Source organism: Brienomyrus brachyistius, chromosome 3 (genome assembly GCF_023856365.1).
Source record: "Brienomyrus brachyistius isolate T26 chromosome 3, BBRACH_0.4, whole genome shotgun sequence".
NCBI lineage: Eukaryota > Metazoa > Chordata > Actinopteri > Osteoglossiformes > Mormyridae > Brienomyrus > Brienomyrus brachyistius.
Window position 1 is genome coordinate 10278670 of NC_064535.1, and position 23888 is coordinate 10302557.

General features: G+C 42.1%; 1 protein-coding gene across 2 annotated transcripts; it reads right to left on the reverse strand.

Annotated features, from left to right (window-relative positions):
* Window positions 1–1199: 1199 nt before the first annotated feature.
* LOC125739294 (regulator of G-protein signaling 7-like) lies at window positions 1200–23608 on the reverse strand. Of its 2 annotated transcripts, XM_049009236.1 has the most exons (16): window positions 15697–16176; window positions 14165–14303; window positions 13914–14010; window positions 12809–12859; window positions 10201–10307; window positions 9523–9574; window positions 9129–9193; window positions 7578–7654; window positions 7084–7165; window positions 6162–6236; window positions 5953–6033; window positions 4672–4733; window positions 4167–4277; window positions 3608–3733; window positions 2881–3067; window positions 1200–2455 (listed from the first exon to the last, which is right to left on the reverse strand). In XM_049009236.1, exons 2-16 carry the CDS (start codon window positions 14240–14242, stop codon window positions 2354–2356), a joined length of 1353 nt encoding a protein of 450 aa, XP_048865193.1. In that variant the 5' UTR covers window positions 14243–14303; window positions 15697–16176; the 3' UTR covers window positions 1200–2353. The 2 variants fall into 2 exon arrangements, with proteins under 2 accessions (XP_048865193.1, XP_048865194.1); XM_049009237.1 differs by lacking the exons at window positions 13914–14010; window positions 14165–14303; window positions 15697–16176 and adding exons at window positions 23222–23317; window positions 23472–23608.
* Window positions 23609–23888: the final 280 nt, after the last annotated feature.

Here is a 23888-nt window from a genome sequence, read left to right on the forward strand (position 1 = left end):
CTTCCCTGCCCCCGGCCTGGCTCTTCAGTACACGGACACAGAGAGGATTGTGCCACAGAAAATAATCGTTATTAAACCCAAAGCATCTGTTCCTCTTCATAGTTTACTAGTGGGTTTTCAGTGGTTTTCATGATTAATCATAGATTCATTTTTAAACTCTCCACCATTTCTCGACTTGTAAACTTGTTGCTTTACGTGTGCTCACACACTGTACATTGATCTTAGTCTTTACTATAATGGAAAACCTCTCAGTTTAAAATTTTTGAGAATTTCATACATAATTTGAAAGATAAGTTACGCTGAATGACTATCTTCTCTCAAAATACAAGGACATGTCAAGTATGATCTATCATTCGCCGCAAATCTATTTATTGAAAGGTGCCCTTTACATGAATTTTTTATTACCACTTATCCAATAAATAGTCATGGTGAGTCTAAAGACATTCCCGGGAATCACATGACACAATGCATGGGACCCCATGGATAGAATTTCAGTGCATCACCGGGGAAATGCACACACAATTATAAGCTACGAGCCATTTACAGTAATTCATTTGTCTAATTTCATCTGTTTGGACTGTGAGCAGTAGCCTAAACACCTACTGAGAACCCACTCAACACTGGGAACACATGCAAACTCCATACACACTCGAGCCACAAGCCTCTAACCCAGGTAACGAGAAGCAGGGATATTATCCATTGTACGCCTCCACATAACAAATTTCACATGCAGAATGACACATGTTCACTAATGGGAACACAGAGGTAGACACCAAATCCACAAGATACTCTATATCCTGGGTGGGAAAGATACCTTGCGTGTGTAACTGCACTGTGGTCTTGGGATAGGCCAACTACCCCCCTCTACTGGTTCTACCTGGAATTAGCCTTTTAAAATTCCATTTACTACCTTTTAAAATGTGACAATTTCCTCTGTATTTTATTTAATGAAAATTGTTCTGTTATTCAATACAATCTGTCCTACTTCCATTTCACAGTAGGGTTTCCCTGAGAGGAAAATATGTAGTTTCGCTTTTTTGTATAATTCGCATTGTTTAGCCTTTTCATGATTATTAGTTTGCTTGTACCCTTACTTTACCATACAATTGCAGGTAAATAATTAGTAAGTTTCATAATATAAAACATTATTAACAATCATTATTATTCAGAAGTACACCACACACAGATAAGCAAACATGTTAACAGGCAGAAATTTATTTTAAATGCTTAAATGGATTTATGTGATTTATATCAGGGTCTAAAATATACCAAAATAGGTTTCACAAATACATTTTTTAAGTGTTTCTCTTCAAAAAAGCCTGTTGGCTACAGCACAAAAGCACAAAAGCAACACGGGAGAAATAGGCAATTCATCAAATGGACTGTCCATCATAAATACTTAGAAGCTTTTATAATAAGGTCTTAATTATACATGCACCATGACACAGCACAAAATGAAATCTACACGAGTACAGCGAATTACACGCACAGATTCTATATCAGATTTTCTGTGACATTGAAATGATCAAAAATAGGCATCACATCCAGAGAAAAGGAGATACATGAAACATGCAGCAAACAATGGATTTCTCAAACAGGTGAAAATCATATTCATTAAAAAACAAAAAGCTTTAGAACTCGTAGGAGGTAAGACAATACAGGAGGACATCATAAGTCATGTGCGAAGACCCTGAGCCATTTGCACAACCGTGTCAGGCTGTCAACTCAGCTAATGAAGGCAAACCTAACCCCATACTGTACCATGTTCCAAGTAAATTTATCACAGTTGGTTCTACAGTCCTCGTTCCCAAATTAAATATTGGAACAAAAAAAGGAAAACAAGAAAAACAGAAAAGAAAATGAGTGTGTTCACAGAAACAGAAGAAGGAATAAATAAAAAAAATGTACATAAAAAGAAAGATTCATCTTCTCTTTTTCATATTATCCTTGCTCTAAGTCATGCTTTAATTTTTACTGGGACTTTTTTGACTCATAATTTTTTAATAGAATTTGTCTATTCTTTTTAAATTATAAGTGAAACAAGTAAAATCATTTATATTCAATTTCCATTTAAAACATCACAAATATGGTTTCAGCTGCGAGGGAGAAAATAAATTTCACAATCGGATACATAAAAATACTAAATTTTGACCATATGTCTAAAAACTAATACTACCATCTATAATAGAGTAAACGGGGATTTGTGTATATTTCTATGAGTATATTGAAATATAGTTATAAGTCCATTGAAGTCAGTTTAATTTATGGACCGGTGCTGTTTGCTTGTGAACTTTGGGTTTATCTTACAGTCCTCTTCTTTCAGACTAGTTTGAGGAAGATTCCTGTCTCAGAATCAGCTGTTCACTTTTTTCTTAGCTTGCAGCATCTCCTGGTAAGCACTGGAACGGATGAATCTGCTGTAGGAGTCACTTTTCATCAGTTTGTAAATGTGCTCCTGCAAATGTCAAAAGAAGCAAACAGGCATACATGGAGCATCTTGCTCTGTCTAACAAAGACGTTTACTCAGTTGGTTTTGTTCTGTCCTTGTTGTCCAAGGCCATGGATTTGGGTATGGCTGGGGGGAACACGTCCTACCAATACTGTGGGAGTACCGTGTGTTGAGAGGGAGTAAGGGCTTCAGGGCTGATTTTATCCCAATCAAAGTTGAAACCAAACCTACACCCTTGCATTCATTACTACTGTAACTCTACTTCCATGTGTGCTGAGAAACACAATACAGTCAATTCCAATCAGAGTTTCCAAGCCATAAAAGAGCAGAAGGTACATGAAGCATAACTACAGGGTGTTTAAGCTAAGTTCATTAATTCAATGACACAATGAAACCACTTGTAATACAGTGAATTCTGGTCGTTTCTGTACCTGAGCATCCTCAAAGACGTAGCGTCCAGGGTCCCTCAAGTTCTGAGTGGTTTTGGCGTAACTCTTTGAGTCAACATTAATTGCACTTTGAGCACCAGCTGCCAGAAATTCGTGCCAGATTTCCCAAACCCGAACTGGGACTTCCCTGATGGGCTTGTTCTTCAGCTCCTGAACAGCCAACCAGAACCTAAAGAGTGTGGCACAGCCAACTAACGATGTCAAAGATCAATTGACAGAATACACAACAACACAACTATGACTATTGTATGATTATTGAATACAAGTATGAATTAAAATGTAAATGCTCCCATAGTATTACAGTATAATGTCTTAAAATTACTCATATTTCCATGCCCACAACCCTGACCAGCACGAATGGTTAGAGGATGGATGGATGGATGGATGGATGGAACTCATTTTCTCAATTAGCAAATCAGTGGAGTTCAGATGCCTGGCTTATTTTAGTCTTGATGAAAACAGCTCAAAAGACTTTCAAAAGATGAATTGTTGTTAAACATGTAAATGAGAACGACTAAATTCAACACCAACTAGTGCTAAAACCAAATTTACCCTAAATTTGAGTAATATTTTTTTATTCAGAATGATTCATTATATATACAGCATATCAACACACACAACCACATCAATGTATATAATTCTGGAAAAACTAGCTGAATGAAAAATATTTCTTAACATGGGATTCTAATCCATATACTAAATACTGTACCTCAGGTTTTCTGAGCTGAATTCTGATTCCAGAAACTTGAAAAACCGCTCATGACCCACTGGATCTTTTAAGACTTCATGAATCCCGAAGCCCCATCTCCGCACCCTCTTCTCATTTAGATCCTTACTGCAAAGGTTGTTGGCCAACATGTGAATGCTACATCCAAAGTGCTGGAGTCACTGATCTAAAATATTATCAGTAGGCATATTTAAGTGGTATCTTCAAAAGCAATACTTATCACACTCAAAAGTTGAATATATATTGAAATCAAGGCTTTAACATATGAGTATGAGAGAAAACCAACTAGACCAAATGTAATGTCAGGAATTCTTTGTCTCCATTTAAGAGATTAATACTGGGAAGTTCATGCCCATAAAGACATCGCACCCTAAATGTACTGAGAAAAAAGGCTCTCATTACCAATGATGCTAGATAAGCAGTTTCGTGTAAAACATTGAATAATGATAAAGGTTAACACACTGGCTGTGTACGTATAATTGGTCTTGATGGAAAACCTGCCAGATGAAAGTCTGAAAGACAGGCATGGTTACACACACACCTGGCTGCCATCTCCCACATCGCTGTGTCATCCGAGATCCAAGGGTTGGAGGCATCAGGTGATGTAAGCAATGGGTCATACTCAACGTACTGTTCTGTATACCCTATCAAACTGATGAGAAGTATCGCATGCATTGTGGTTATGAACTGATCTAATAGAAAGAACCAACTTTGAAACCCAAGAGAAAAGCAAGGATCGGTAGATCTTAACCTATAATCCGTTTAAAAATTTATTTCAGCATGCAATAATAACCACATTTCCAGTTACTGCGAAATAATTACATATATACATTATTAACACATACATGCACGCATAAAACATACATAATTAATTTTCCATACATTTTCCAGCCACTTGGGCTGATCCAGGTTGATTGTCGAAAATTGGTATTTTAACGTAACTTAAAACGAGCCATCGAAGTAAGAATAAAAGCATTACCATGTTCAATTAAACACTGAGAGTTTCATACGAAGGTGAAGCCTATCAGGAAATTTGAAAGACATACCTTTCTGCAACTTTTGACATTTTCATCCGGTGTCTATTTAGCTGAGCTTGACAAAGTTTTATCTGAAAGGAAAAAAATGTCAAGATAAAAATTTTGCGTGCAGTAAAATGGGAAATGAATAATAAATGTTTTTTACAATGTATAGTAGCTTTCTATCCGTAAAGCACACTTGTGTACAATCAGTGCTGTGACAGTAATAAGCTGATATTGACCACTGCTATTTTATTGAAATGATTTTTTTTGCCAATTATGTTCTGAGGGTGATGAGGTGGATCAGTGGGTAGCACTGCAGCCAGGTTTAAGTCCTGCAATGCATGTAAGGCATTTGCATGATCTCTCTGTGTTGTATGAAATTCCTCCAGGTGCTTGCCTTGCTACTGCAATCTGAAAACATTCTCTAAATTACTTTTTACCGTGCGCCCTTTGTGATGGACTGGCATCCTATCCATAGTGATCCCCTGTCTTGTGCTAATCTTGTATTATTGAATAAGTGAATTGGACGGATGTGCCAACTGAACGATACAGTGTTATTGTTTAATCTAAATTAATTTGATTCTATGTATTTTTGGAGAGAATTTGAATGTGTTTTAGTCTGTGTTCATATTAATCGTCACTGTGTGTGCCGTATGTATATGAAACTTTTGTCTTATTTTCTTTTTTGCTGCCATCCTGGCCAGAACTTCCTGGAAGAAGAGATACTGTTTCAGTGGAACATTCCTGGTAAAATAAAGTGTAAATAAAACTAAATAAAAGTGAATACGCGTAAGCATTTATTTTGACCCACATTTTTTTTCCAAAATAAATCAGATTATTGTGTCATTTATCGTGTCGTTGCGTTGCCTTAGGTTTCTTACAGGGGCCAAAAGAAAAGCAATAGGCAATTCTTTTCAGTTTCTGCAGATTTAGTGAACACCATAAGCCCAGGGTTGTCAACTATCATCCATCTGGTGTGAATCTCACGCTTTAAAACTCTCACACTCACCCAAGAAATCTTATGACAGATTTACATTATCCCATTATAAACCTAAAATTAGCTACATCAAAAGCGTTGGGGTAGTTTGCAAACTCTACAGTCTTTTCACATGGTAATAAAACTGTTACATAAATGTAAATACATGTGCATGTATGTGCAGACTTGTCTGAAAATCTCACTCCAGCCAGCTGACCAAAAGTTGGCAAAGCAGTAAGCCCCACATCTGCATAATTTGTCTAGCCGGCAAGTTTGAGAATGTAGGATTGCTGCAAATATGCTGAGCAGACCTTGACCCATGTGACGCCCACCTGCTTGTGAAGCTCTTCCTTTGTGAGCTGGTTGGCCTCCGGGTCAGGAGTGAGGTTTGGACTGTTGTTGTACATGTTATTCTGCAACCCACACACCACAGACAAAACTGCTCAAACTTAGTCAGGCAATCGGTAAGTTCCTCAAAGACAATCTACACCATAGTTTAATATTCCTTCTGCTTAACCTAAAATATCATGGAATACATCACCTTTCTCGTTTTACGTGGATTCTTCATTCTTGAGGATTTCTTAATGTCAACTTCCGTTGTGTTTACAGAGCCAGGCTACATCACATAAACACAAACATTTTGTGATTCTTTCGTAGTGTTGTGTAGTGTTACAAGACACCACAGATTACCACAGACTGACATCTGTCATGGGTGCAATTACTGTATATATTAGAATGCCAGGTGTGCCCAAAGCTCTCTGGTGTGCGTGGGGAGTGACGGCTAGTTTGTCTGGTCTGATCCCACCAGAGAGGCACTAATTGCTGAAAAACTTAATGCAGGATATGGTAGGAAGGTTTCCGAACACCTAACCCATGCTGACTCCTTCCCACTACCGAAAGCACCTATAATAGGAATGTGAGCATCAGACCAGACCATGGAGCAATGGAAGAGTGTAGCCTGGTCAGATGAGTCACGTTTTCTGTTACATCTTGTGGATGGTCAGGTGTGTGTATATCACTTACCTGGGGAAGAGATGGCACCAGCAAGCATTAATGGTGAGTTAAATTAATGCTATGACTGATTGATATATATTCTTAACAGTTCAGTGCCAAAGGCCATGCTAAAATTGCATTCCTTATGCTTTACTGCAAAATGTATATATAACCATTACCTATGGAGCTAGCAATGCTATTACTCAGCTGCACTCATACATGTACAGTAGTATATGAAGTCTAAAACATGCATAAGGAGCAAGCCTACTATACCATTTTTCAGAAACCTGAAACTTAGAACCAGCAACAATGTGGTGTTCAACAGCATTTTTTTTTTATTTACAAAGAGCTACAGAATAATATTCATCCATCTTGCAACTGCTTGTCCTGGTCAGGGTGATGAAGAAATAATATGAGAAAAAACAGAAATATGTTTTACTTTGAGATAGATGAAAGTAGGTTATTCTTACCACTGGTCTGTGAACATCCCAAAAGGCTCGTTCTTGACTGTCAAGGATTTTCCTCTCAACCTTGTCTCTTTTTCTGTTAACTCTGAGAAACATAACGGAATGTCTTAAACGGCAGTGTTTATAACAGCTTATTAATTTCGAAAAGATTGCTATACCCTTACAGTATGCTCTCCTACATCGTGTGCATTGAAAACAGGCTTACACAACAACATTAAAATGAATAAACCGCAAAATGATCACAACTAATTAGTGTGTATCACTGCCAAATACTATTTATAGCTCATTTATTATTTGATTTTAACATTTATTTTCAATTTTATACAACATTGTCGAATGTTCGAATATCCAGCAATGCCAACTCATCCCTACATTGTAGGAGAACATACCATATTTAGCTTTCCAACTTTGATGTACAGTGCCAATCATTACAATGGGAAAACATATAGCGTTCCGGAAAGCAACGTTAACCATTTATAGAAGTATGATCCACTTACTTTGCTTGTGCTTCTGCTTGCATAAATATAAACTCCCATTTTCGGGCGAAATCTCGTTGTAGTCTGGCTAAGCTTTCCTAGAACCAAGAACACAGTTAGGGACGGGTCTGTATACTTTAGTAAGTACTTTATGTACGAATACGTACTAATAAATAACAAAGAATGACCCGACCTTCCTTCCATCTTCCATTTGTTTACTCTGGTGAGCATCCTGGATGAACCTAGAGTTCAGCATTAGATTCAAGGCAGAGCCACACACAAGCACAGGGTGGGTGCGTGTGTGTGTGTGTGTGTGTGTGTGTTTCTGCAGGCAGCAGAAAGTCTTGGGATGCTTGATTGATTCTCTAAAAAATGCTGCAGTTTTTTGGGGTTCATAACATTTTCTTTTTTCAATTCAATTCATTAGAACTTTAATTTGGCTTTTAATTTATTACTACTTCAATGTTTTGCTTGAACCTACTTGCTGTTTCTAATGTGATATATATTTTTTAACACTATCATTTTTGTTATACAGCCATTGGCATTGTTTTTTTCTGAAATAAGTAAGCACCCTAAGACATTTTGTGAGCACTGTGTGTATGTCTGTTTATTTACTTATCTCTATATTATTTTCAAAATATCCGATTAAAAGCTATTCGTCACAGATGCTTTGTTTCTGTGTTTGGGGTTTGCCAGCTCACTCTGTATTAGCCCCCCCCACCGTGTGTCTGTCCAATACTCTGGTTTATCATCTAGGATGACCTCTCCACTGTGGGATTAGCAGTTATTGGTGATAGATGCACGGATATCTTTGTATGTCCGCAGATAACAAGAATGAAAGAATAATCTTATTATTAATAAGGTCATTACTAACAGTGAAACTTTAAATGTAATGCCAGCGTAGGGACAGGTGACATGAACACCAAGTCAAAAGTTAATAATCACCCCAAGGAAGAAGATACAGCGAAACAGAAAAGGATGCGAGTTCTGCCAGAGTTTGTGGATCTCGGATGAGTTTACATACAATTTGAAATCAAAAGAACCATGCTGTAATTTATAAATCATTATGAATTTTATTTCAGTTTCATTTTAAATATTAAAATTGCGTGTATTAATATTTCGCTATTCTCATTTTGGCAGTAACGTAGCTACGTAGATAGCTTAACTTTCTAAGAGCCAGAGATGGATTGAGGGATGGCAAGGAATAAAAGGGATGGCAAGTAAAAACGACATAACATGAGGTGACTGTCACGGGCGATCGCGGGCAGAGCGGCGATCGTGCGGGCAGGCAGTCAAGGAAGCAGGCAAGACAGGCAAATTCGGGGCAAACGGGGATTTAATCTCAGGACAGGGTCCAGGAAACATCAAACACTGACTGACATCACGTAACATCAATGACGGACCAAGGACTCGGGTAAGACACGGACTGAAATACACAGGACTGATTGAAAATAAGCAGACACAGCTGGGTACAATCCGGGAAACACACGTGGGTAAGCAGGGGGCGTGGCACACAGGAGGAGCCGACGAGCAGGTCATGACAGTGACAAAGGAGATGAAGAAGGAACATACGGCTTCATGGTCAGCAAGCTCCAGCCTGTCTTTGCTCTGCATTGTTCTTTTGCATAGGTAAACTGCTAAGGGAAGCAGGAGTGAGGAGTAAAAGAAGGAAGTCTAAATTATTTAACCATTTGTATAATTAAATCACATAAATCGGTATATAAATATAATTTGGAAGTAGGACAGAAAAGGAAACAAGGCACAGATGAATGTACGAGTGGCATTTAAAAATAGACACAATGGTACTACTCTAATGCTGTAATTTAATGTAGAGATTTTTTTAACCAGTTTGTATGCTTAAGTTCAGTATGCATAAATTCAATGTGAATACATTTGTATTTTTATTATTGTGATGGTGGTGGTTGTTATACACATAACACTGAAATGACCAAGATCTCAAGCTTACCATAGTCAGTATTTTCTGGTTCCCAGCAGTGAGATGGCCAGAAGTAGGGAGTCTGAGTCAAGATATTATTATTTTCAGTGAAGTTTACCTAGAGCTGGGGTGGGAAATCTAGGGCCGGTGTGTATTCAGGCTTGCGGGATCTTTAGGCCAGCTGTTCACACCCAGGAGTGAGGACTCGTCACCCAATCAGTCCTCTAGTTAGTAAGTAATTAGGGAGTTGCAGCGAAAACCCACATAGACAGCAGCCCTTTCTGGATAAGACGGTCCACCTCTGACCTAGAGGAATCTGTTAGTTTTCTATTCATATGTTATACTTCAAGAAGTTTTAATATATGAACATTATGTGTAGGTAACACAGCTCAGTTCAGCTATTTAACACAAATGCATAAAGACATGAAATAATATAAACATTGCAAAGTTATTTATACAATAAGAATTTGACATATTTAAGGCTGACTTATATATTATGTACATTCTTTAATGGTCTCCATCATTCACTTTCACCTGTTTAAGCTTAAATTTTCCTTCCCGCATGCAGGGAAGTTAGAAAGGGTTCAAAAGTGAACAGTTTTTCAGATGTCAGTTTCAGATGAAAGTTATTAAGCCTCATATGAATCTACTTAAAATAAGCCAGGAGGGAACGACTTCAGAAATTCCGCATTTTCTGACCTACTGTACCTGAAATCTATAAAATGTTCCATCATTCTTCAGAGTCAGAACATGGTCAGAAATTGGAAAGAAGTACCCGATTGCTGCCATTAAGCTGCCCAGATGGACAGCCTCCCCTGCAACACAGAATTGTTGTTTTTCTTCATGTGTAAGTATTCGTTACATTACTTCACCTTTACTTATGCAATTAGGCAAACAGGGATTCCCTCTAAACTGCCTGAAGTCTATATGAAGGTGTTCATGTATGTGCCCTGAGATGGACTGGCATCCCACGCAGCGTGCCCCACAGCCTAGTGCCCTGTGATGAACTGGCATCCTACACAGCGTGCCCCGCAGCCTAGTGCCCTGTGGTGGACTGGCATCCCGTGCAGCGTGCCCCACAGCCTAGTGCCCTGTGGTGGACTGGCATCCCGTGCAGCGTGCCCCACAGCCTAGTGCCCTGTGGTGGACTGGCATCCTACACAGCGTGCCCCGCAGCCTAGTGTCCTGTGATGAACTGGCATCCTACACAGCGTGCCCCGCAGCCTAGTGCCCTGGGGTGGACTGGCATCTCCCGTGCAGTGTGCCCCACAGCCTAGTGCCCTGTAATGAACTGGCATCCCGTGCAGTGTGCCCCACAGCCTAGTGCCCTGTGGTGGACTGGCATCCCATGCAGCATGCCCCGCAGCCTAGTGCCCTGTGATGGACTGGCATCCCGCGCAGCGTGCCCCACAGCCTAGTGCCCTGTGATGAACTGGCATCCTACACAGCGTGCTCCGCAGCCTAGTGCCCTGTGGTGGACTGGCATCCCATGCAGCATGCCCCACAGCCTAGTGCCCTGTGGTGGACTGGCATCCCATGCAGCATGCCCCACAGCCTAGTGCCCTGTAGTGGACTGGCATCCCATGCAGCATGCCCCACAGCCTATTGCTCTGTAATGAACTGGCATCCCGTGCAGCGTGCCCCACAGCCTAGTGCCCTGTGATGGACTGGCATCCCGTGCAGCGTGCCCCGCAGCCTAGTGCCCTGTGGAGGACTGGCATCCCATGCAGCGTGCCCCACAGCCTAGTGCCCTGTGGTGGACTGGCATCCCATGCAGCATGCCCCACAGCCTAGTGCCCTGTGGTGGACTGGCATCCCATGCAGTATGCCCCACAGCCTAGAGCCCTGTGGTGGACTGGCATCCCGTGCAGCGTGCCCCACAGCTTAGTGCCCTGTGGTGGACTGGCATCCCATGCAGCATGCCCCACAGCCTAGTGCCCTGTGGTGGACTGGCATCCCATGCAGTATGCCCCACAGCCTAGAGCCCTGTGGAGGACTGGCATCCCATGCAGCGTGCCCCACAGCCTAGTGCCCTGTGGTGGACTGGCATCCCATGCAGCATGCCCCACAGCCTAGTGCCCTGTGGTGGACTGGCATCCCATGCAGTATGCCCCACAGCCTAGAGCCCTGTGGTGGACTGGCATCCCGTGCAGCGTGCCCCGCAGCTTAGTGCCCTGTGATGGACTGGCATCCAGGGCAGCGTGCCCCACAGCCTAGTGCCCTGTGATGGACTGGCATCCCGCGCAGCATGCCCCACAGCCTAGTGCCCTGTGGTGGACTGGCATCCCGCACAGCGTGACCCGCAGCCTAGTGCCCTGTGATAGACTGGCATCCCATGCAGCGTGCCCCACAGCCTAGTGCCCTGTGGTGGACTGGCATCCCATGCAGCATGCCCCACAGCCTAGTGCCCTGTGATGGACTGGCATCCCATGCAGCGTACCCCACAGCCTAGCGCCCTGTGGTGGACTGGCATCCCATGCAGCGTGCCCCGCAGCCTAGCGCCCTGTGGTGGACTGGCATCCCATGCAGCATGCCCCACAGCCTAGTGCCCTGTGATGGACTGGCATCCCGCGCAGTGTGCCCCACAGCCTAGTGCCCTGTGGTGGACTGGCATCCCATGCAGCATGCCCCACAGCCTAGTGCCCTGTGGTGGACTGGCATCCCGTGCAGCGTGCCCCACAGCCTAGTGCCCTGTGGTGGACTGGCATCCCGTGCAGCGTGCCCCACAGCTTAGTGCCCTGTGATTGACTGGCATCCCGTGCAGCGTGCCCCACAGCTTAGTGCCCTGTGATTGACTGGCATCCCGTGCAGCGTGCCCCGCAGCCTAGTGCCCTGTGATGGACTGGCATCCCACGCAGCGTGCCCCGCAGCCTAGTGCCCTATGATGGACTGGCATCCCACGCAGCGTGCCCCGCAGCCTAGTGCCCTGTGATGGACTGGCATCCCGTGCAGCGTGCCCCGCAGCCTAGTGCCCTATGATGGACTGGCATCCCACGCAGCGTGCCCTGCAGCTTAGTGCCCTGTGGTGGACTGGCATCCCGCACAGCGTGACCCGCAGCCTAGTGCCCTGTGATGGACTGCCATGCTACGCAGTGTGCCCCACAGCCTCGTGCCCTGTGATGGACTGGCATCCTACACAGTGTGCCCCGCAGCCTAGTGCCCTCTGCTGTCTGCAATGGACTTCACACCCTGCCATGACTGTGGTAAGTGATTGTATGATGGAAGGATGATGATATCACAATTATCTTAATAAGTATTTCAATTTATCTGACTCCACCTAACATGTAACTGAGAAACTGGCAAGAGCACATATTACCTTGGTCTTCAATGCTTAGTTTTTTGACCATCCATTGAACAACATCAGATCCTTAAAAAGGAAGATAATTTATTTAGAACTTTATATAAATTTGTACCTTTCCACGTTATGTAATTAATAAATATACATTATGCAAGGCTATAACACGACAATATACTTTTATTAGAGTAGTCAGAGATGGATAGTTTAGGTCCAGAGAGTAAATGTCCAGACCGGGATTTTGTTTCAACCAACCAGTTGACTGTGAATCTCTATATTCAACTGCCTGATTGAAAGAAAATCCTGGTCTGGACTTTTACTCTCTGAACTTGGATTACCGGCCATCTCTGACAGCAGTTGCTGAAGGCTGAGGGGGTAATGTTGTTTCCTCCCAGCTGGGGGGTTAGATCCTGCCTGTTCTCTCTGTGTGGGGAGATGCATGTTCTCCCTGTGTTGTGCAGGTTTTCTTCCCGAATACATGCAGTTTGCTTAGTTTGCAGTTATGTTTTAGCTACAGTCTAAGAGGCCTCTGAGATGGCATCCCAGTCCACCTGCACCCCTGCCTGCTGCCCTGTGTCTGCAACAGACATCGGCCTGTGAACCTGACCAGGATAAGCAGACAGACAGAACGCTGTGCTTTGCTTTAAACTGTAACTGATGTGTAATAGGGCAATAGGGCAGAAAATAGACTGTTTTTGATTAATCCTTGCTTTTGTGAAACTACTATCTGTATTAGATTCCTAGGTTGTGATGTTACTTTAATTCCTGGCCAGGATTAGTACTCAGTAGAGCACGGATATTAGAGAATGGAGCATTACAGCTTGAAGACTCTAGATTACTATGGCTTGGTTGGGCAAAGCAAATCCTAAGAGACATCAAATTCCATGATGTATAGAAGCAATAAAATAATGTTAAATTACATTAATAATTTGACTTTTACAATTTACATTAGTAATACTTCGTCAATAAGGATCACTTTGCTAGAAATTGAGACGTAAATCTTATAATAGTATAAAAACTAAATCTTTTACGTAAATGCAGGCAAAACACAGTAAAAACACAATCACTCATAAATGAAAAACAAGCTAATTTATACTTGTTTAAGGCTAAATATTAATCGTCTTACCAGAAAAAACACTCGGGGTCTTGGATAAAAAGCTTTTCACTGTTCGAATAGGAATTCCATTTTTTTCATCTTGCATTTGTGTTACTACATCCTCGATCTGAAGAATGAAAAGTTGAGATTTTTTAATGTCAGCCAGTTTACTCTTGAAACACTTCTGATGTCCTAATAAATGGGCAGTTTATTTAGCATTTCTCAATCGTACTGAAGCACACAATTCATATTCTTGTCTTGGTTCTGTTGCAATGCCTTACCTTTCTGTAGACAAGCATATTGGGAGATTCATCCGAAGCACCACTGTTGCTCTGGCCAAAAGTGTTTGTGCGTGCCATAGTGAAATATGCTGAATAGCTCTGCTACTGTCAAACACTCTGGAATTTATGGCTCTGTGTCCTGAAAGAGAATTCACTGACTTTAATGCAGTTTCATTATTGTTATTGCCACTACAAATATTAGAGCTTTATCAAATGCATTATGGTGATGAGGTGATTATTATGGATGATGCTCCCTGTAACAATAACAGCAGTAACAACAACAAAAGTCCATCATCATCATTATTAATATCATTTATTTATTTATTGCCCCATGGATAAGCTAGTGGAAGAGGTGGATGGAACAATTGTTTATTATTATTAATAATTATGAAGCTTATGTATATATCTTTTTCATCAGTTACAAAAATGATGGCTAGATTCTCAAATCAAATAATCTTAGACCGCCATCTAGTGGACATATTAAGATATGCCCAGGGGCAAGTTCTACATGAAGTAGTTAAAAAAAAAGTACTGAAAAAAGTATTTCCCAATGCTGCAGTCAGAACCATAATTATTTGGACAGAGACAAAGTTTTTCAATTTTTTAAGTTCTGCACATTACCACAATACATTTTAAAAGAAACAACAAAGAAACATCTCGTGGCCAAAAGTAGGTACTGCAATTTCGGGAAGAAATCATTTCATTGTTTTAAAACTGCAGTATTCAAATTTTGCCACAAGACGGCAATATAAAGAGTACGAAAAAAATTAAATTGCAATACCTACTTTTGAGTTTGACTTGGTCCAATGTATTTTTAATACAAATAATTACCACACAAAGCTGCTAGTACACCGTGGGAAATAATTTTTATATTTTCTTGCTCCCATTTCGTGGCCAAAAGTAGGTACTGCAATTTCTGCATCTACCCAACTGTATCTCATTTCTTCCTGTTCTATGCTATATGTATGTATATACATACACACGATGATAGATAGATAGATAGATAGATAGATAGATAGATAGATAGATAGATAGATAGATAGATAGATAGATAGATAGATAGATAATCCTCGGTCACATATTTGTGCTTTTTTGGGTCTGTAATGTTCAGATTAATTAATATTTTTTGCCTCCACATTTGCCTTTCCTCTCTGATCCTGCTCATTATCTAAGTAAAACTAAGTATTTTCCTCACCATATCAGTAGAATATGTAATATGTATTAGTATAAGTGTCTTTTTGCAAAATGTATAATGAAGAATTGCGACAGATGCACAGCCCCACAGAGCTTGTCATTTTTCTTAAAACACAGACTGCATCTCAGCACGGTGTCGCACCTAAGGGGACAAAGGAATTCCTTCCTCAATCAGTCTTCTTAGTAAATGATTCCATGCTCCTGAATTAAATATTAGCAGTCTACCCTGACCTGATTCCGACATCTCCTCTTCTGATTGCTCTAATACTTCAAGCATAATGCGTATTAAATGTAATAATTAAATAATGACTCAGCATCCAGTCTAGAGGTTCTCCTACCCGTGCTGACTGGGATTGGCTCTGGGTTCCCCGTGGATAAGCAATTATGGAAGACTGATCAATCGGCGTGGGGTCGTCAGATCCAGTAGATGCACTGAGAGTAGATTTGACTGTGTGCATCCTTCATAAGAAACTTCTCTTCCTTCGAATCAGAGGAGTGGGCCCAGTACTCGAACTAAACCATTATATCGGGTTAATAACCCTGTCCTGGGTTATTCCCTGATTTGTAGCTTCCAGGATTAGGCTCTGGATCCTGCATAGGAGGAGTGGATATAGAAGATGGATGGATGGATGGTCTACTGCTATGGCCACCTGCAGCCTTGCAGTCACCCAGTAATCCAGTCACTACTGAAGTGTCACAAACACATCACTGCTCCCTCTGCAAATACTGATTCATACAAGCTCTTGGGACGCAGAATTACACGGATGTCCAGGCCTGGTGTGACCATCACAAGTTTTTTTAGCGTGACTTTGTGTCTCCTTCCCGTGTCCCTTAGTGTCACAGCAGAAAGTCACAGTGTCCGTCTGCAGACATAGATCACACCTGTGCCTGCACAGCTGGAGGGCACGTACAGTGCAACTTGGGGGCCTGGTGCTGTAAACATATCACCTTTAGAGAAGAAGGATGTAGACCAAAAAAGGAAGAAACCCTTCAACAATGAGAAACAGGGAAGAGCCAGGCTGGAGTTTGCAAAAAATGTGTATTTTACACAGGCTCATACCCATAACCCATAAATTGAGAAATGAGTGAAACTGAAAAATTTGATGCGGTGTGGGAAAGGGGGGCCACACTCCCCTGGGAAACTGTAAGGGGTTGCTGCAGGAGGGTAGTACTCGCTGTGGGATATCAGTCACGATTCAGGATAGACAAGATGGGGGGGCTGCTGACCGTATTTCAACAGATACACGTTCTCAATCAGGAGGGGGGAGCAATTAGTTGTACTCTGGCTTATCTTACTTGAGGTCAGTTGGATGCACACTCAGACGCAGTGGGTTGGTAAGTAAGCTTGTATTTATGTATGGTTCTTTAACAAATGAACAGGAAAAACAAATTACCACAGTGCTTACAATGGTTATTACCATAATACACTAACATAATGCATAATTGTACCATTTCGCCTTAACATTGATAGGTTCAGCTATACCCACAACAATACATTACATTAGCAACAATTCGTATTAGAGGGAATGATTGGACGGGAAATAAACGCAAAAATCTTTCCGAGGTATACAACGGAACACTCGTCAGCGATAATTATAACAGTACCCAAGCTAGGTCACGTTAACCTACCCGCGCAATTAAGTAAACTAAATTAGTACAGCGGCACTTATCACTTATAATCAATAAACTTAGTACTTACATTCGTCAGTGACGCATACATAAAAACCAGGGACTGTATTTACTGCCAGGAACAACTAAACTAACCATACATAAACTGCAGCTCGCCGACGTGCTGCCAATTCCTTCAGGCTCTCCCGCGCGCTCTCGTCTCGCATGCACCCAGTCCTTTGCACATGCGAAGATGGGGTTCAGAGGGACCTACCATTTGCAACTGAACAGTGCAGCATTAAAACAGCTCAAAATCCATCCATCCATTCATTTTCCAAACCGCTCATCCAACTGGGTCGCGGGACAGCTCAAAATAAGGTGCAAAAATACAGGCAATAAGATTAATCCAAAATGGATTTTTCTCCTACTTACTGAAATACTCAGTTCTGTAAAAGTTCTCTTCCACTCGTGAAAACACACGAAAAACACTGCATTCCATCCATCCATCCATCCATCCATCCATCCATCCATTTTCTGAATCCATTTGTCTAATACAGGGGTGTGTGTGTCCAGAATCTATCCAGAAAGCTCTGCCTACAATGCAGGGACATTACAGACGCTGCTAAACCTTACCAAATGTTTTATCTCACCTCCATTAAATGTACCCAAACACTGATACCCAACCCCATACCCCTCCTTGCTGTGACCCATCACCTGGCGGCTGGTTCTTTGGTTAAAAACTGGCCTCCACTACCATTGCTAATTAGAATCATCTCACTTACGTATATAAAAGTTTTGAAGAGCCAACAGGATTCAAAGCCTCTTACACCTCAGGATGAATCGGAAGTCATCGGTCACGTGATATTGCATAAACTTAGCAAGCCCCGATTCCCAGCTTGAAGTCGCTGGGCCACACTTTGAGGAGGCGATCTCCAGAATCTGGGTATTAACTGTCTCATCACTAAGTTCAGCACCTTTCACAATATAGCACAGCATGGCCACGGTCAGAAAATGTGAGCCTGTCCTCCTCCTGAGTAAAGTAAAGCTCACTACGCTCTGTGAGCACAGGAACGGCCCGGCAATGTTTGGTAGGTTTCTGCATTGTTTGCAAGTACAGAATATTATCTGCGCCTAAACTAATTAAGCTAAATATGGAGATTCATACAATATATGCTGCAGAATATGAGCTGAATAAAGCATATTAAAAATGCAAAGAATTAAAAAAAATTGAACCACTGACCAAATATGGCACCTACAGTTGTTTTTCAAATAGAATTCTAGAACAGATTGTTACCATGACAACTCTGATGTCATCATTCTGAAGGTATAAACTGAGCTGTAGGCACTAATATCATTCAAAACAAACCAGACATTGACGGTGACGCATCTCAGCATGAAGTGGTGTTTCCTTAACTGCATTAGGCTGCCAGCGGTACTAAATGAACCAGTGGAAGGTACAGAAACAAAGGAGGAAAGAAAAGGGAAGGACAAAGGAGGAAAGAAAAAGAAATCCTGGCTGAAGAAGTATTTTGAAAAAAAAGGGAAAGGAAGAAAGGCAATGGAGGAGAGCCAGGCAGTGGTGGTGGAGGAGGAGGAGAGCCAGGCAGTGGTGGTGGAGGAGGAGGAGAGCCAGGCAGTGGTGCTGGAGGAGGAGGAGAGCCAGACAGTGGTGGTGGTGGAGGAGAAGGAGAGCCAGGCAGTGGTGGTGGAGGAGAGCCAGGCAGTGGTGGTGGTGGTGGAGGAGAGACAGGCAGTGGTGGTGGTGGTGGTGGAGGAGAGCCAGGCAGTGATGGTGGAGGAGGAGGAGAGCCAGGCAGTGATGGTGGAGGAGGAGAGCCAGGCAGTGGTGGTGGAGGAGGAGGAGAGCCAGACAGTGGTGGTGGTGGAGGAGGATAGCCAGGCATTGGAGGAAGAGAGCCAGGCAATGGCGGAAGAGTGCAAGGCAATAGAGGAGGAGTGCAAGGGATTGGTGGAGGAGTTCAAGGGATTGTTGGAGGAGTGCAGGGCAATGATGGAGAAGAGAAAGGCAATGATGGAGGAGGAGAGCAAGGCAATGATGGAGGAGGAGAGCAAGGCAATGATGGAGGAGTACAAGGCGATGGAGGAGGGGTACAAGGCAATGGAGGAGAAGTACAAGGGATTGGTGGAGGAGAAGTACAAGGGATTGGTGGAGGAGAGCAAGGCAATGGAGGAGGAGGAGAGAAAGGCAATGGCAGAGGAGAGCCAGGCAATGGCGGAGAAGTGTAAGGCAATGGCGGAGGAGAGCCAGGCAATGGCGGAGGAGTGCAAGGCAATGGCGGAAGAGTGCAAGGGATTGTTGGAGGAGAGCAAGGCAATGGAGGAGGAGGAGAGCAAGGCTTTGACTTTGACAATGGCGGGGGAGTGCAAGGGATTGGAGGAGGAGTACAAGGCACTGGTGGAGGAGTACAAGGCAAGGGAGAAAATGATGCAAGATGAGGAAGCCAGTAATGGATGAGACAGTCAATATGTTCTATGTTCAATCAGTACTACTTAACTATGTAAATACTTGTAAATAAAGCATTTAAAACGAAGAAGAGACAGGTGTTTTCAATTGAATGTGAGTAGGTGATGTTAAATGTCAGGAATATTCCAAATGTCTATTACGCGTTGCCGATAGGGGGCCATATGGTTTGGGTGATAAGGGTTGCCTTTAAACTTTAATAGAATGAAAATACGTTACATGTATTTACGTTGTAATTTTAATTACGTTTTTAAGGAATAAAACATAACGGGATGAATGTAAGATACACGTCCAGCGGGGACCCGTCCGGCCGCAGCCATGTGTTAGGAGTAGGCACAAGCGCCACGGCGTATTTTAAAAGAAAGCACCAAAATGTTTAAAACTTTAGTGGTATTTATCAGTGTTAGGTTGAAGAAAGCATTTGAACAGCAAACCTTTAGAAGAAATAGGCCAAAAGGCGAAATGAGCGAGTCCCAGAGTTCGGCCATAATCGGCAGGTCTGTGAACGCGGTCCAAATGATAGACACCAGCGGAGCGCCTATTTCAAATAAAAAACGTTATGGTTATAGGGGTTTAAGTAATGAAGCATTTTTCTGCCAATGTTAATAATAAAGTAAAACGCTCTAAGAATTTCAACAAGAATCAAGGAATAACGCGGTAAATTCTTGTTTAAATGAGCGCGTGCGCTTTCCTCTCTGGCTCGCTCTCATGTAGCGCATGCGCGTAGAGCCATATGGTATTTTCTTCAAAGAGCCGACACTCTTGCGTCAGTTTATTTAAACAAGAATTAACTGGGTTATTCCTTGATTCTTTTTTTTTTCTTTTAAAATACCGCTAAAGTTTCTTTAGAACATGTCGGTGCTTTCTTCTGGTGCCCAAAGCACAGAATACCCACACTGCTCTCTGACCACGCTGCCTCCTGGTAAGGGCAGTAGGAACCCCTAATGTTCCTTCTGTAACGTGGCTAAGTTCGAACCCTCCCCGCAAAGGGACAATAACAAAGAGGCACGTAAAAATAAAATCCAACCCACTTTATTACAAATATCTAAAATCAATCAATTAAGAATGAAGAAAATACAGCTCAACTCTAGTGAGTTAGTGTGACGGCTATGCTGTAACAACGCGAGACCTCGACAAGAATCACGGCAATATTGAACATGGCGGTGCGCAGCTGACTGCAAAAAGTTTATCAATCGGATTCTTCTTACGCCAATTTATCTCTAGACAACCTTAAAGGTAATCAAATAAATTTTAGTTGTATCCGTAAAAAAAAAAAAAACTTTAGCATCCTGGAGCACAGTGAAATTCTGAACAATTTAGAAAGATTTCTAGATGAGTGCTTCGACAGAATTGCTATGGGGAAATCAGCAGTGTTGTGCATGAACGCGTTAATTGAACACGTTCATATTTCAGTGAACTTTGAACTGAACGCAACTTATTAGTAAATCAAGAACTTGAACGTGAATTTTATGTGTGATGAACGGCGTAGACGTCGTTCACTGTTAGAATGCAATTAAACATCGGGATTTATTTTCACCTGATGAGTCGAGTGACAAGGTCGGCTCACACATTTAAACAGCACGTTGCGTTGTCACTCAAGCACTAGCGAAGGGCTCCTCCGCTCGAAAAATAAAATGCACAGGCTGACTCTCGCTCAGCGCTTGTGTGCAGTGCATCTTGGGTAACGTAGTGTGAAGCCAAGGACATTCGAATCTAATGTCTTTAGCTTCACACTACGTTTCCCATAATGCACACACACACATCTCAAAGGGCACAGCCTTGGCAACGCACGAGCGCGAAGCGAACTGCTGCAGCAGTAACCATGGCAAGCGCAGAGGAGGAAAGCTCAACCACCAGTGGAGCTGGCACAGAAAACACGGATGATGCTGGCTGTAACTTTGACAATTTACGGGCATTTTACACACTGTCTCACAGAGACTCTGACGGTAAAAAGCTAACCTTTCTGTGCAAGCTTTGTCCACCTGCGCTGAAAAAACAAGTTAGAACATCGATGACCTCATTTTCCAATTTGAAAAGACACGTTGAGTTGAAGCATTCGTCCAGCGTGAAAGCATATATGCAAGCCCTTCAAGGTCATAGGGGGAAGGGCAAAACCCCCAGCCAAAGTCCTCAAACGACTCAAGTCACACTGCCTGCTGCCTTCAGGGGTATAATCTCCCAGCAACAGGTAGACAGATTAATAATAGACTACATTGTTGGAGATTTACAGCCACTGAGTAAGGTTGAAAAACCCTCCTTCATAAAACTAGTAACTGGTTTGCAACCAGGCAGACATGTGCCCTCAAGAAGACAGGTGCAGGGACTACTGAATAAGGAATTCATTGAGGTTATCAGTAATTTAAAAGCTGAACTTGCTGAGCTTGACTTTGTATGCAAACAAAGGATTCATGGGCATCACAATTCATTGGCTTGATAAAAATGATGTGTCACTCAGGAGATCAGCAGCCCTTGCATGTCGTCGTGTCAGAGGGTCACACACATATGAGGTCCTGGCTAAAGTGCTGACAGATGTGTACAAGGAATTTAAAATTCAAAACAAAATTGTGTGCACAGTGACTGACAATGCTTCCAATTTCGTCAAAGCATTCAGCTGTTTTGGAGACAGTGTTGTTATTAGAGCAGCTGATGAGGTGACTGAAGGCAGTGACACAGGATCTACCCCTGCTGAGAGCTCCGATGATGAGGACGATGGTCTTGAGCCTGCACCTCTGTCAGAGTTAGAGGATCCCTGCCTCCCACCTCATAGAAGGTGCATGGCCCATACTTTAAATCTTGTTGCCACAGATGCAAAGAATGTAACGGATAGGCTGTACAACAAATTAGCGAGGCCTGTATTTTCCAAGGCATCTGCTCTGTGGAATAGGGTGAAAAGGAGTGCGAAAGCCTCAGATTTTGTTGAGGAAAAGCTAAAGATTGGCTTTGTCACTCCGAACGACACACGTTGGAATTCTATGTTCCTCTCAATGCAGCGCCTGGCTCACATAGCCACCTTGACTCCCCAGACCAGCAATCTAACAGTGCCATTGGATGCCACTCCTGAGTATGACAGACTCCTTCTGCACACCATCTGTGATGAGTTTGGGCTTCGTCGATTCACTCCAGAGGAAATAGACTTCATCAACAAGTTTGTGAGTGTGATGGGTCCCTTGGCATGTGCTCTGAACATCCTTCAGGGGGAAAAAAACACATTCCTCGGCTACCTGGCTCCTACCATTGTGCAACTGAAAAATGATTTGGATGGTCTGTTGGATGAGAGTTCACCGTTGTCTATCTCTTTAGTTAAGGACAGAGTCACACCACCGAGCAGGAACTGGAGACTCAATACATCTTTACTTAAAGATCAAGATTTTATTAATTATTTCAAAAATGAATGGGCAACGTATTTGGATAACAATGATCTAGCAGAAGTCTCACCATGTGTCAAATGATAAGCATGGCCGTCTGACTCGGAAGGCAGGACACTGGGGCTGAATGGCTGTTTGCTGCCAGTACTGGCGCTGAATGTCATCCTCTGGGTATTTTTGTAAAATTCTGGAAAATTTGATTGCAAATCCCTAAATATGCCCTGTAAAATCCTGATGTTTGTATCTTTTCATTGTTATATTCCTATCTCACCTCCATTAAATCTTATAATAGTATAAAAACAAAATCTTTTATGTAAATGCAGGCAAAACGCAGTAAAAACACAATCATTCATAAATAAAAAACATGCTAATTTATACTTGTTTAAGGCTAAATATTAATAGTCTTACCAGAAAAAACACTCGGGGTCTTGGATAAAAAGCTTTTCACTGTTCGAAAAGAATTCCATTTTTTTAATCTTGCATTTGTGTTACTACATCCTCGATCTGAAGAATGAAAAGTTGAGATTTTTTAATGTCAGCCAGTTTACTCTTGAAACACTTCTGATGTCCTAATAAATGGGCAGTTTATTTAGCATTTCTCAATCGTACTGAAGCACACAATTCATATTCTTGTCTTGGTTCTGTTGCAATGCCTTACCTTTCTGTAGACAAGCATATTGGGAGATTCATCCGAAGCACCACTGTTGCTCTGGCCAAAAGTGTTTGTGCGTGCCATAGTGAAATATGCTGAATAGCTCTGCTACTGTCAAACACTCTGGAATTTATGGCTCTGTGTCCTGAAAGAGAATTCACTGACTTTAATGCAGTTTCATTATTGTTATTGCCACTACAAATATTAGAGCTTTATCAAATGCATTATGGTGATGAGGTGATTATTATGGATGATGCTCCCTGTAACAATAACAGCAGTAACAACAACAAAAGTCCATCATCATCATTATTAATATCATTTATTTATTTATTGCCCCATGGATAAGCTAGTGGAAGAGGTGGATGGAACAATTGTTTATTATTATTAATAATTATGAAGCTTATGTATATATCTTTTTCATCA

Bases quoted from the DNA above. Each gene is read 5' to 3' on its own strand.
- LOC125739294 (XM_049009236.1), bottom strand. From the start codon at position 14,242: ATGGCACGCACAAACACTTTTGGCCAGAGCAACAGTGGTGCTTCGGAT. The intron at 10,308-12,808 runs GTAATATGTGCT...TCTGTGTTGCAG, and splicing joins ACTAAGCATTGAAGACCAAG to GGGAGGCTGTCCATCTGGGC. The intron at 4,734-5,952 runs GTGGGCGTCACA...TTTTCCTTTCAG, and splicing joins AGGAAGAGCTTCACAAGCAG to ATAAAACTTTGTCAAGCTCA.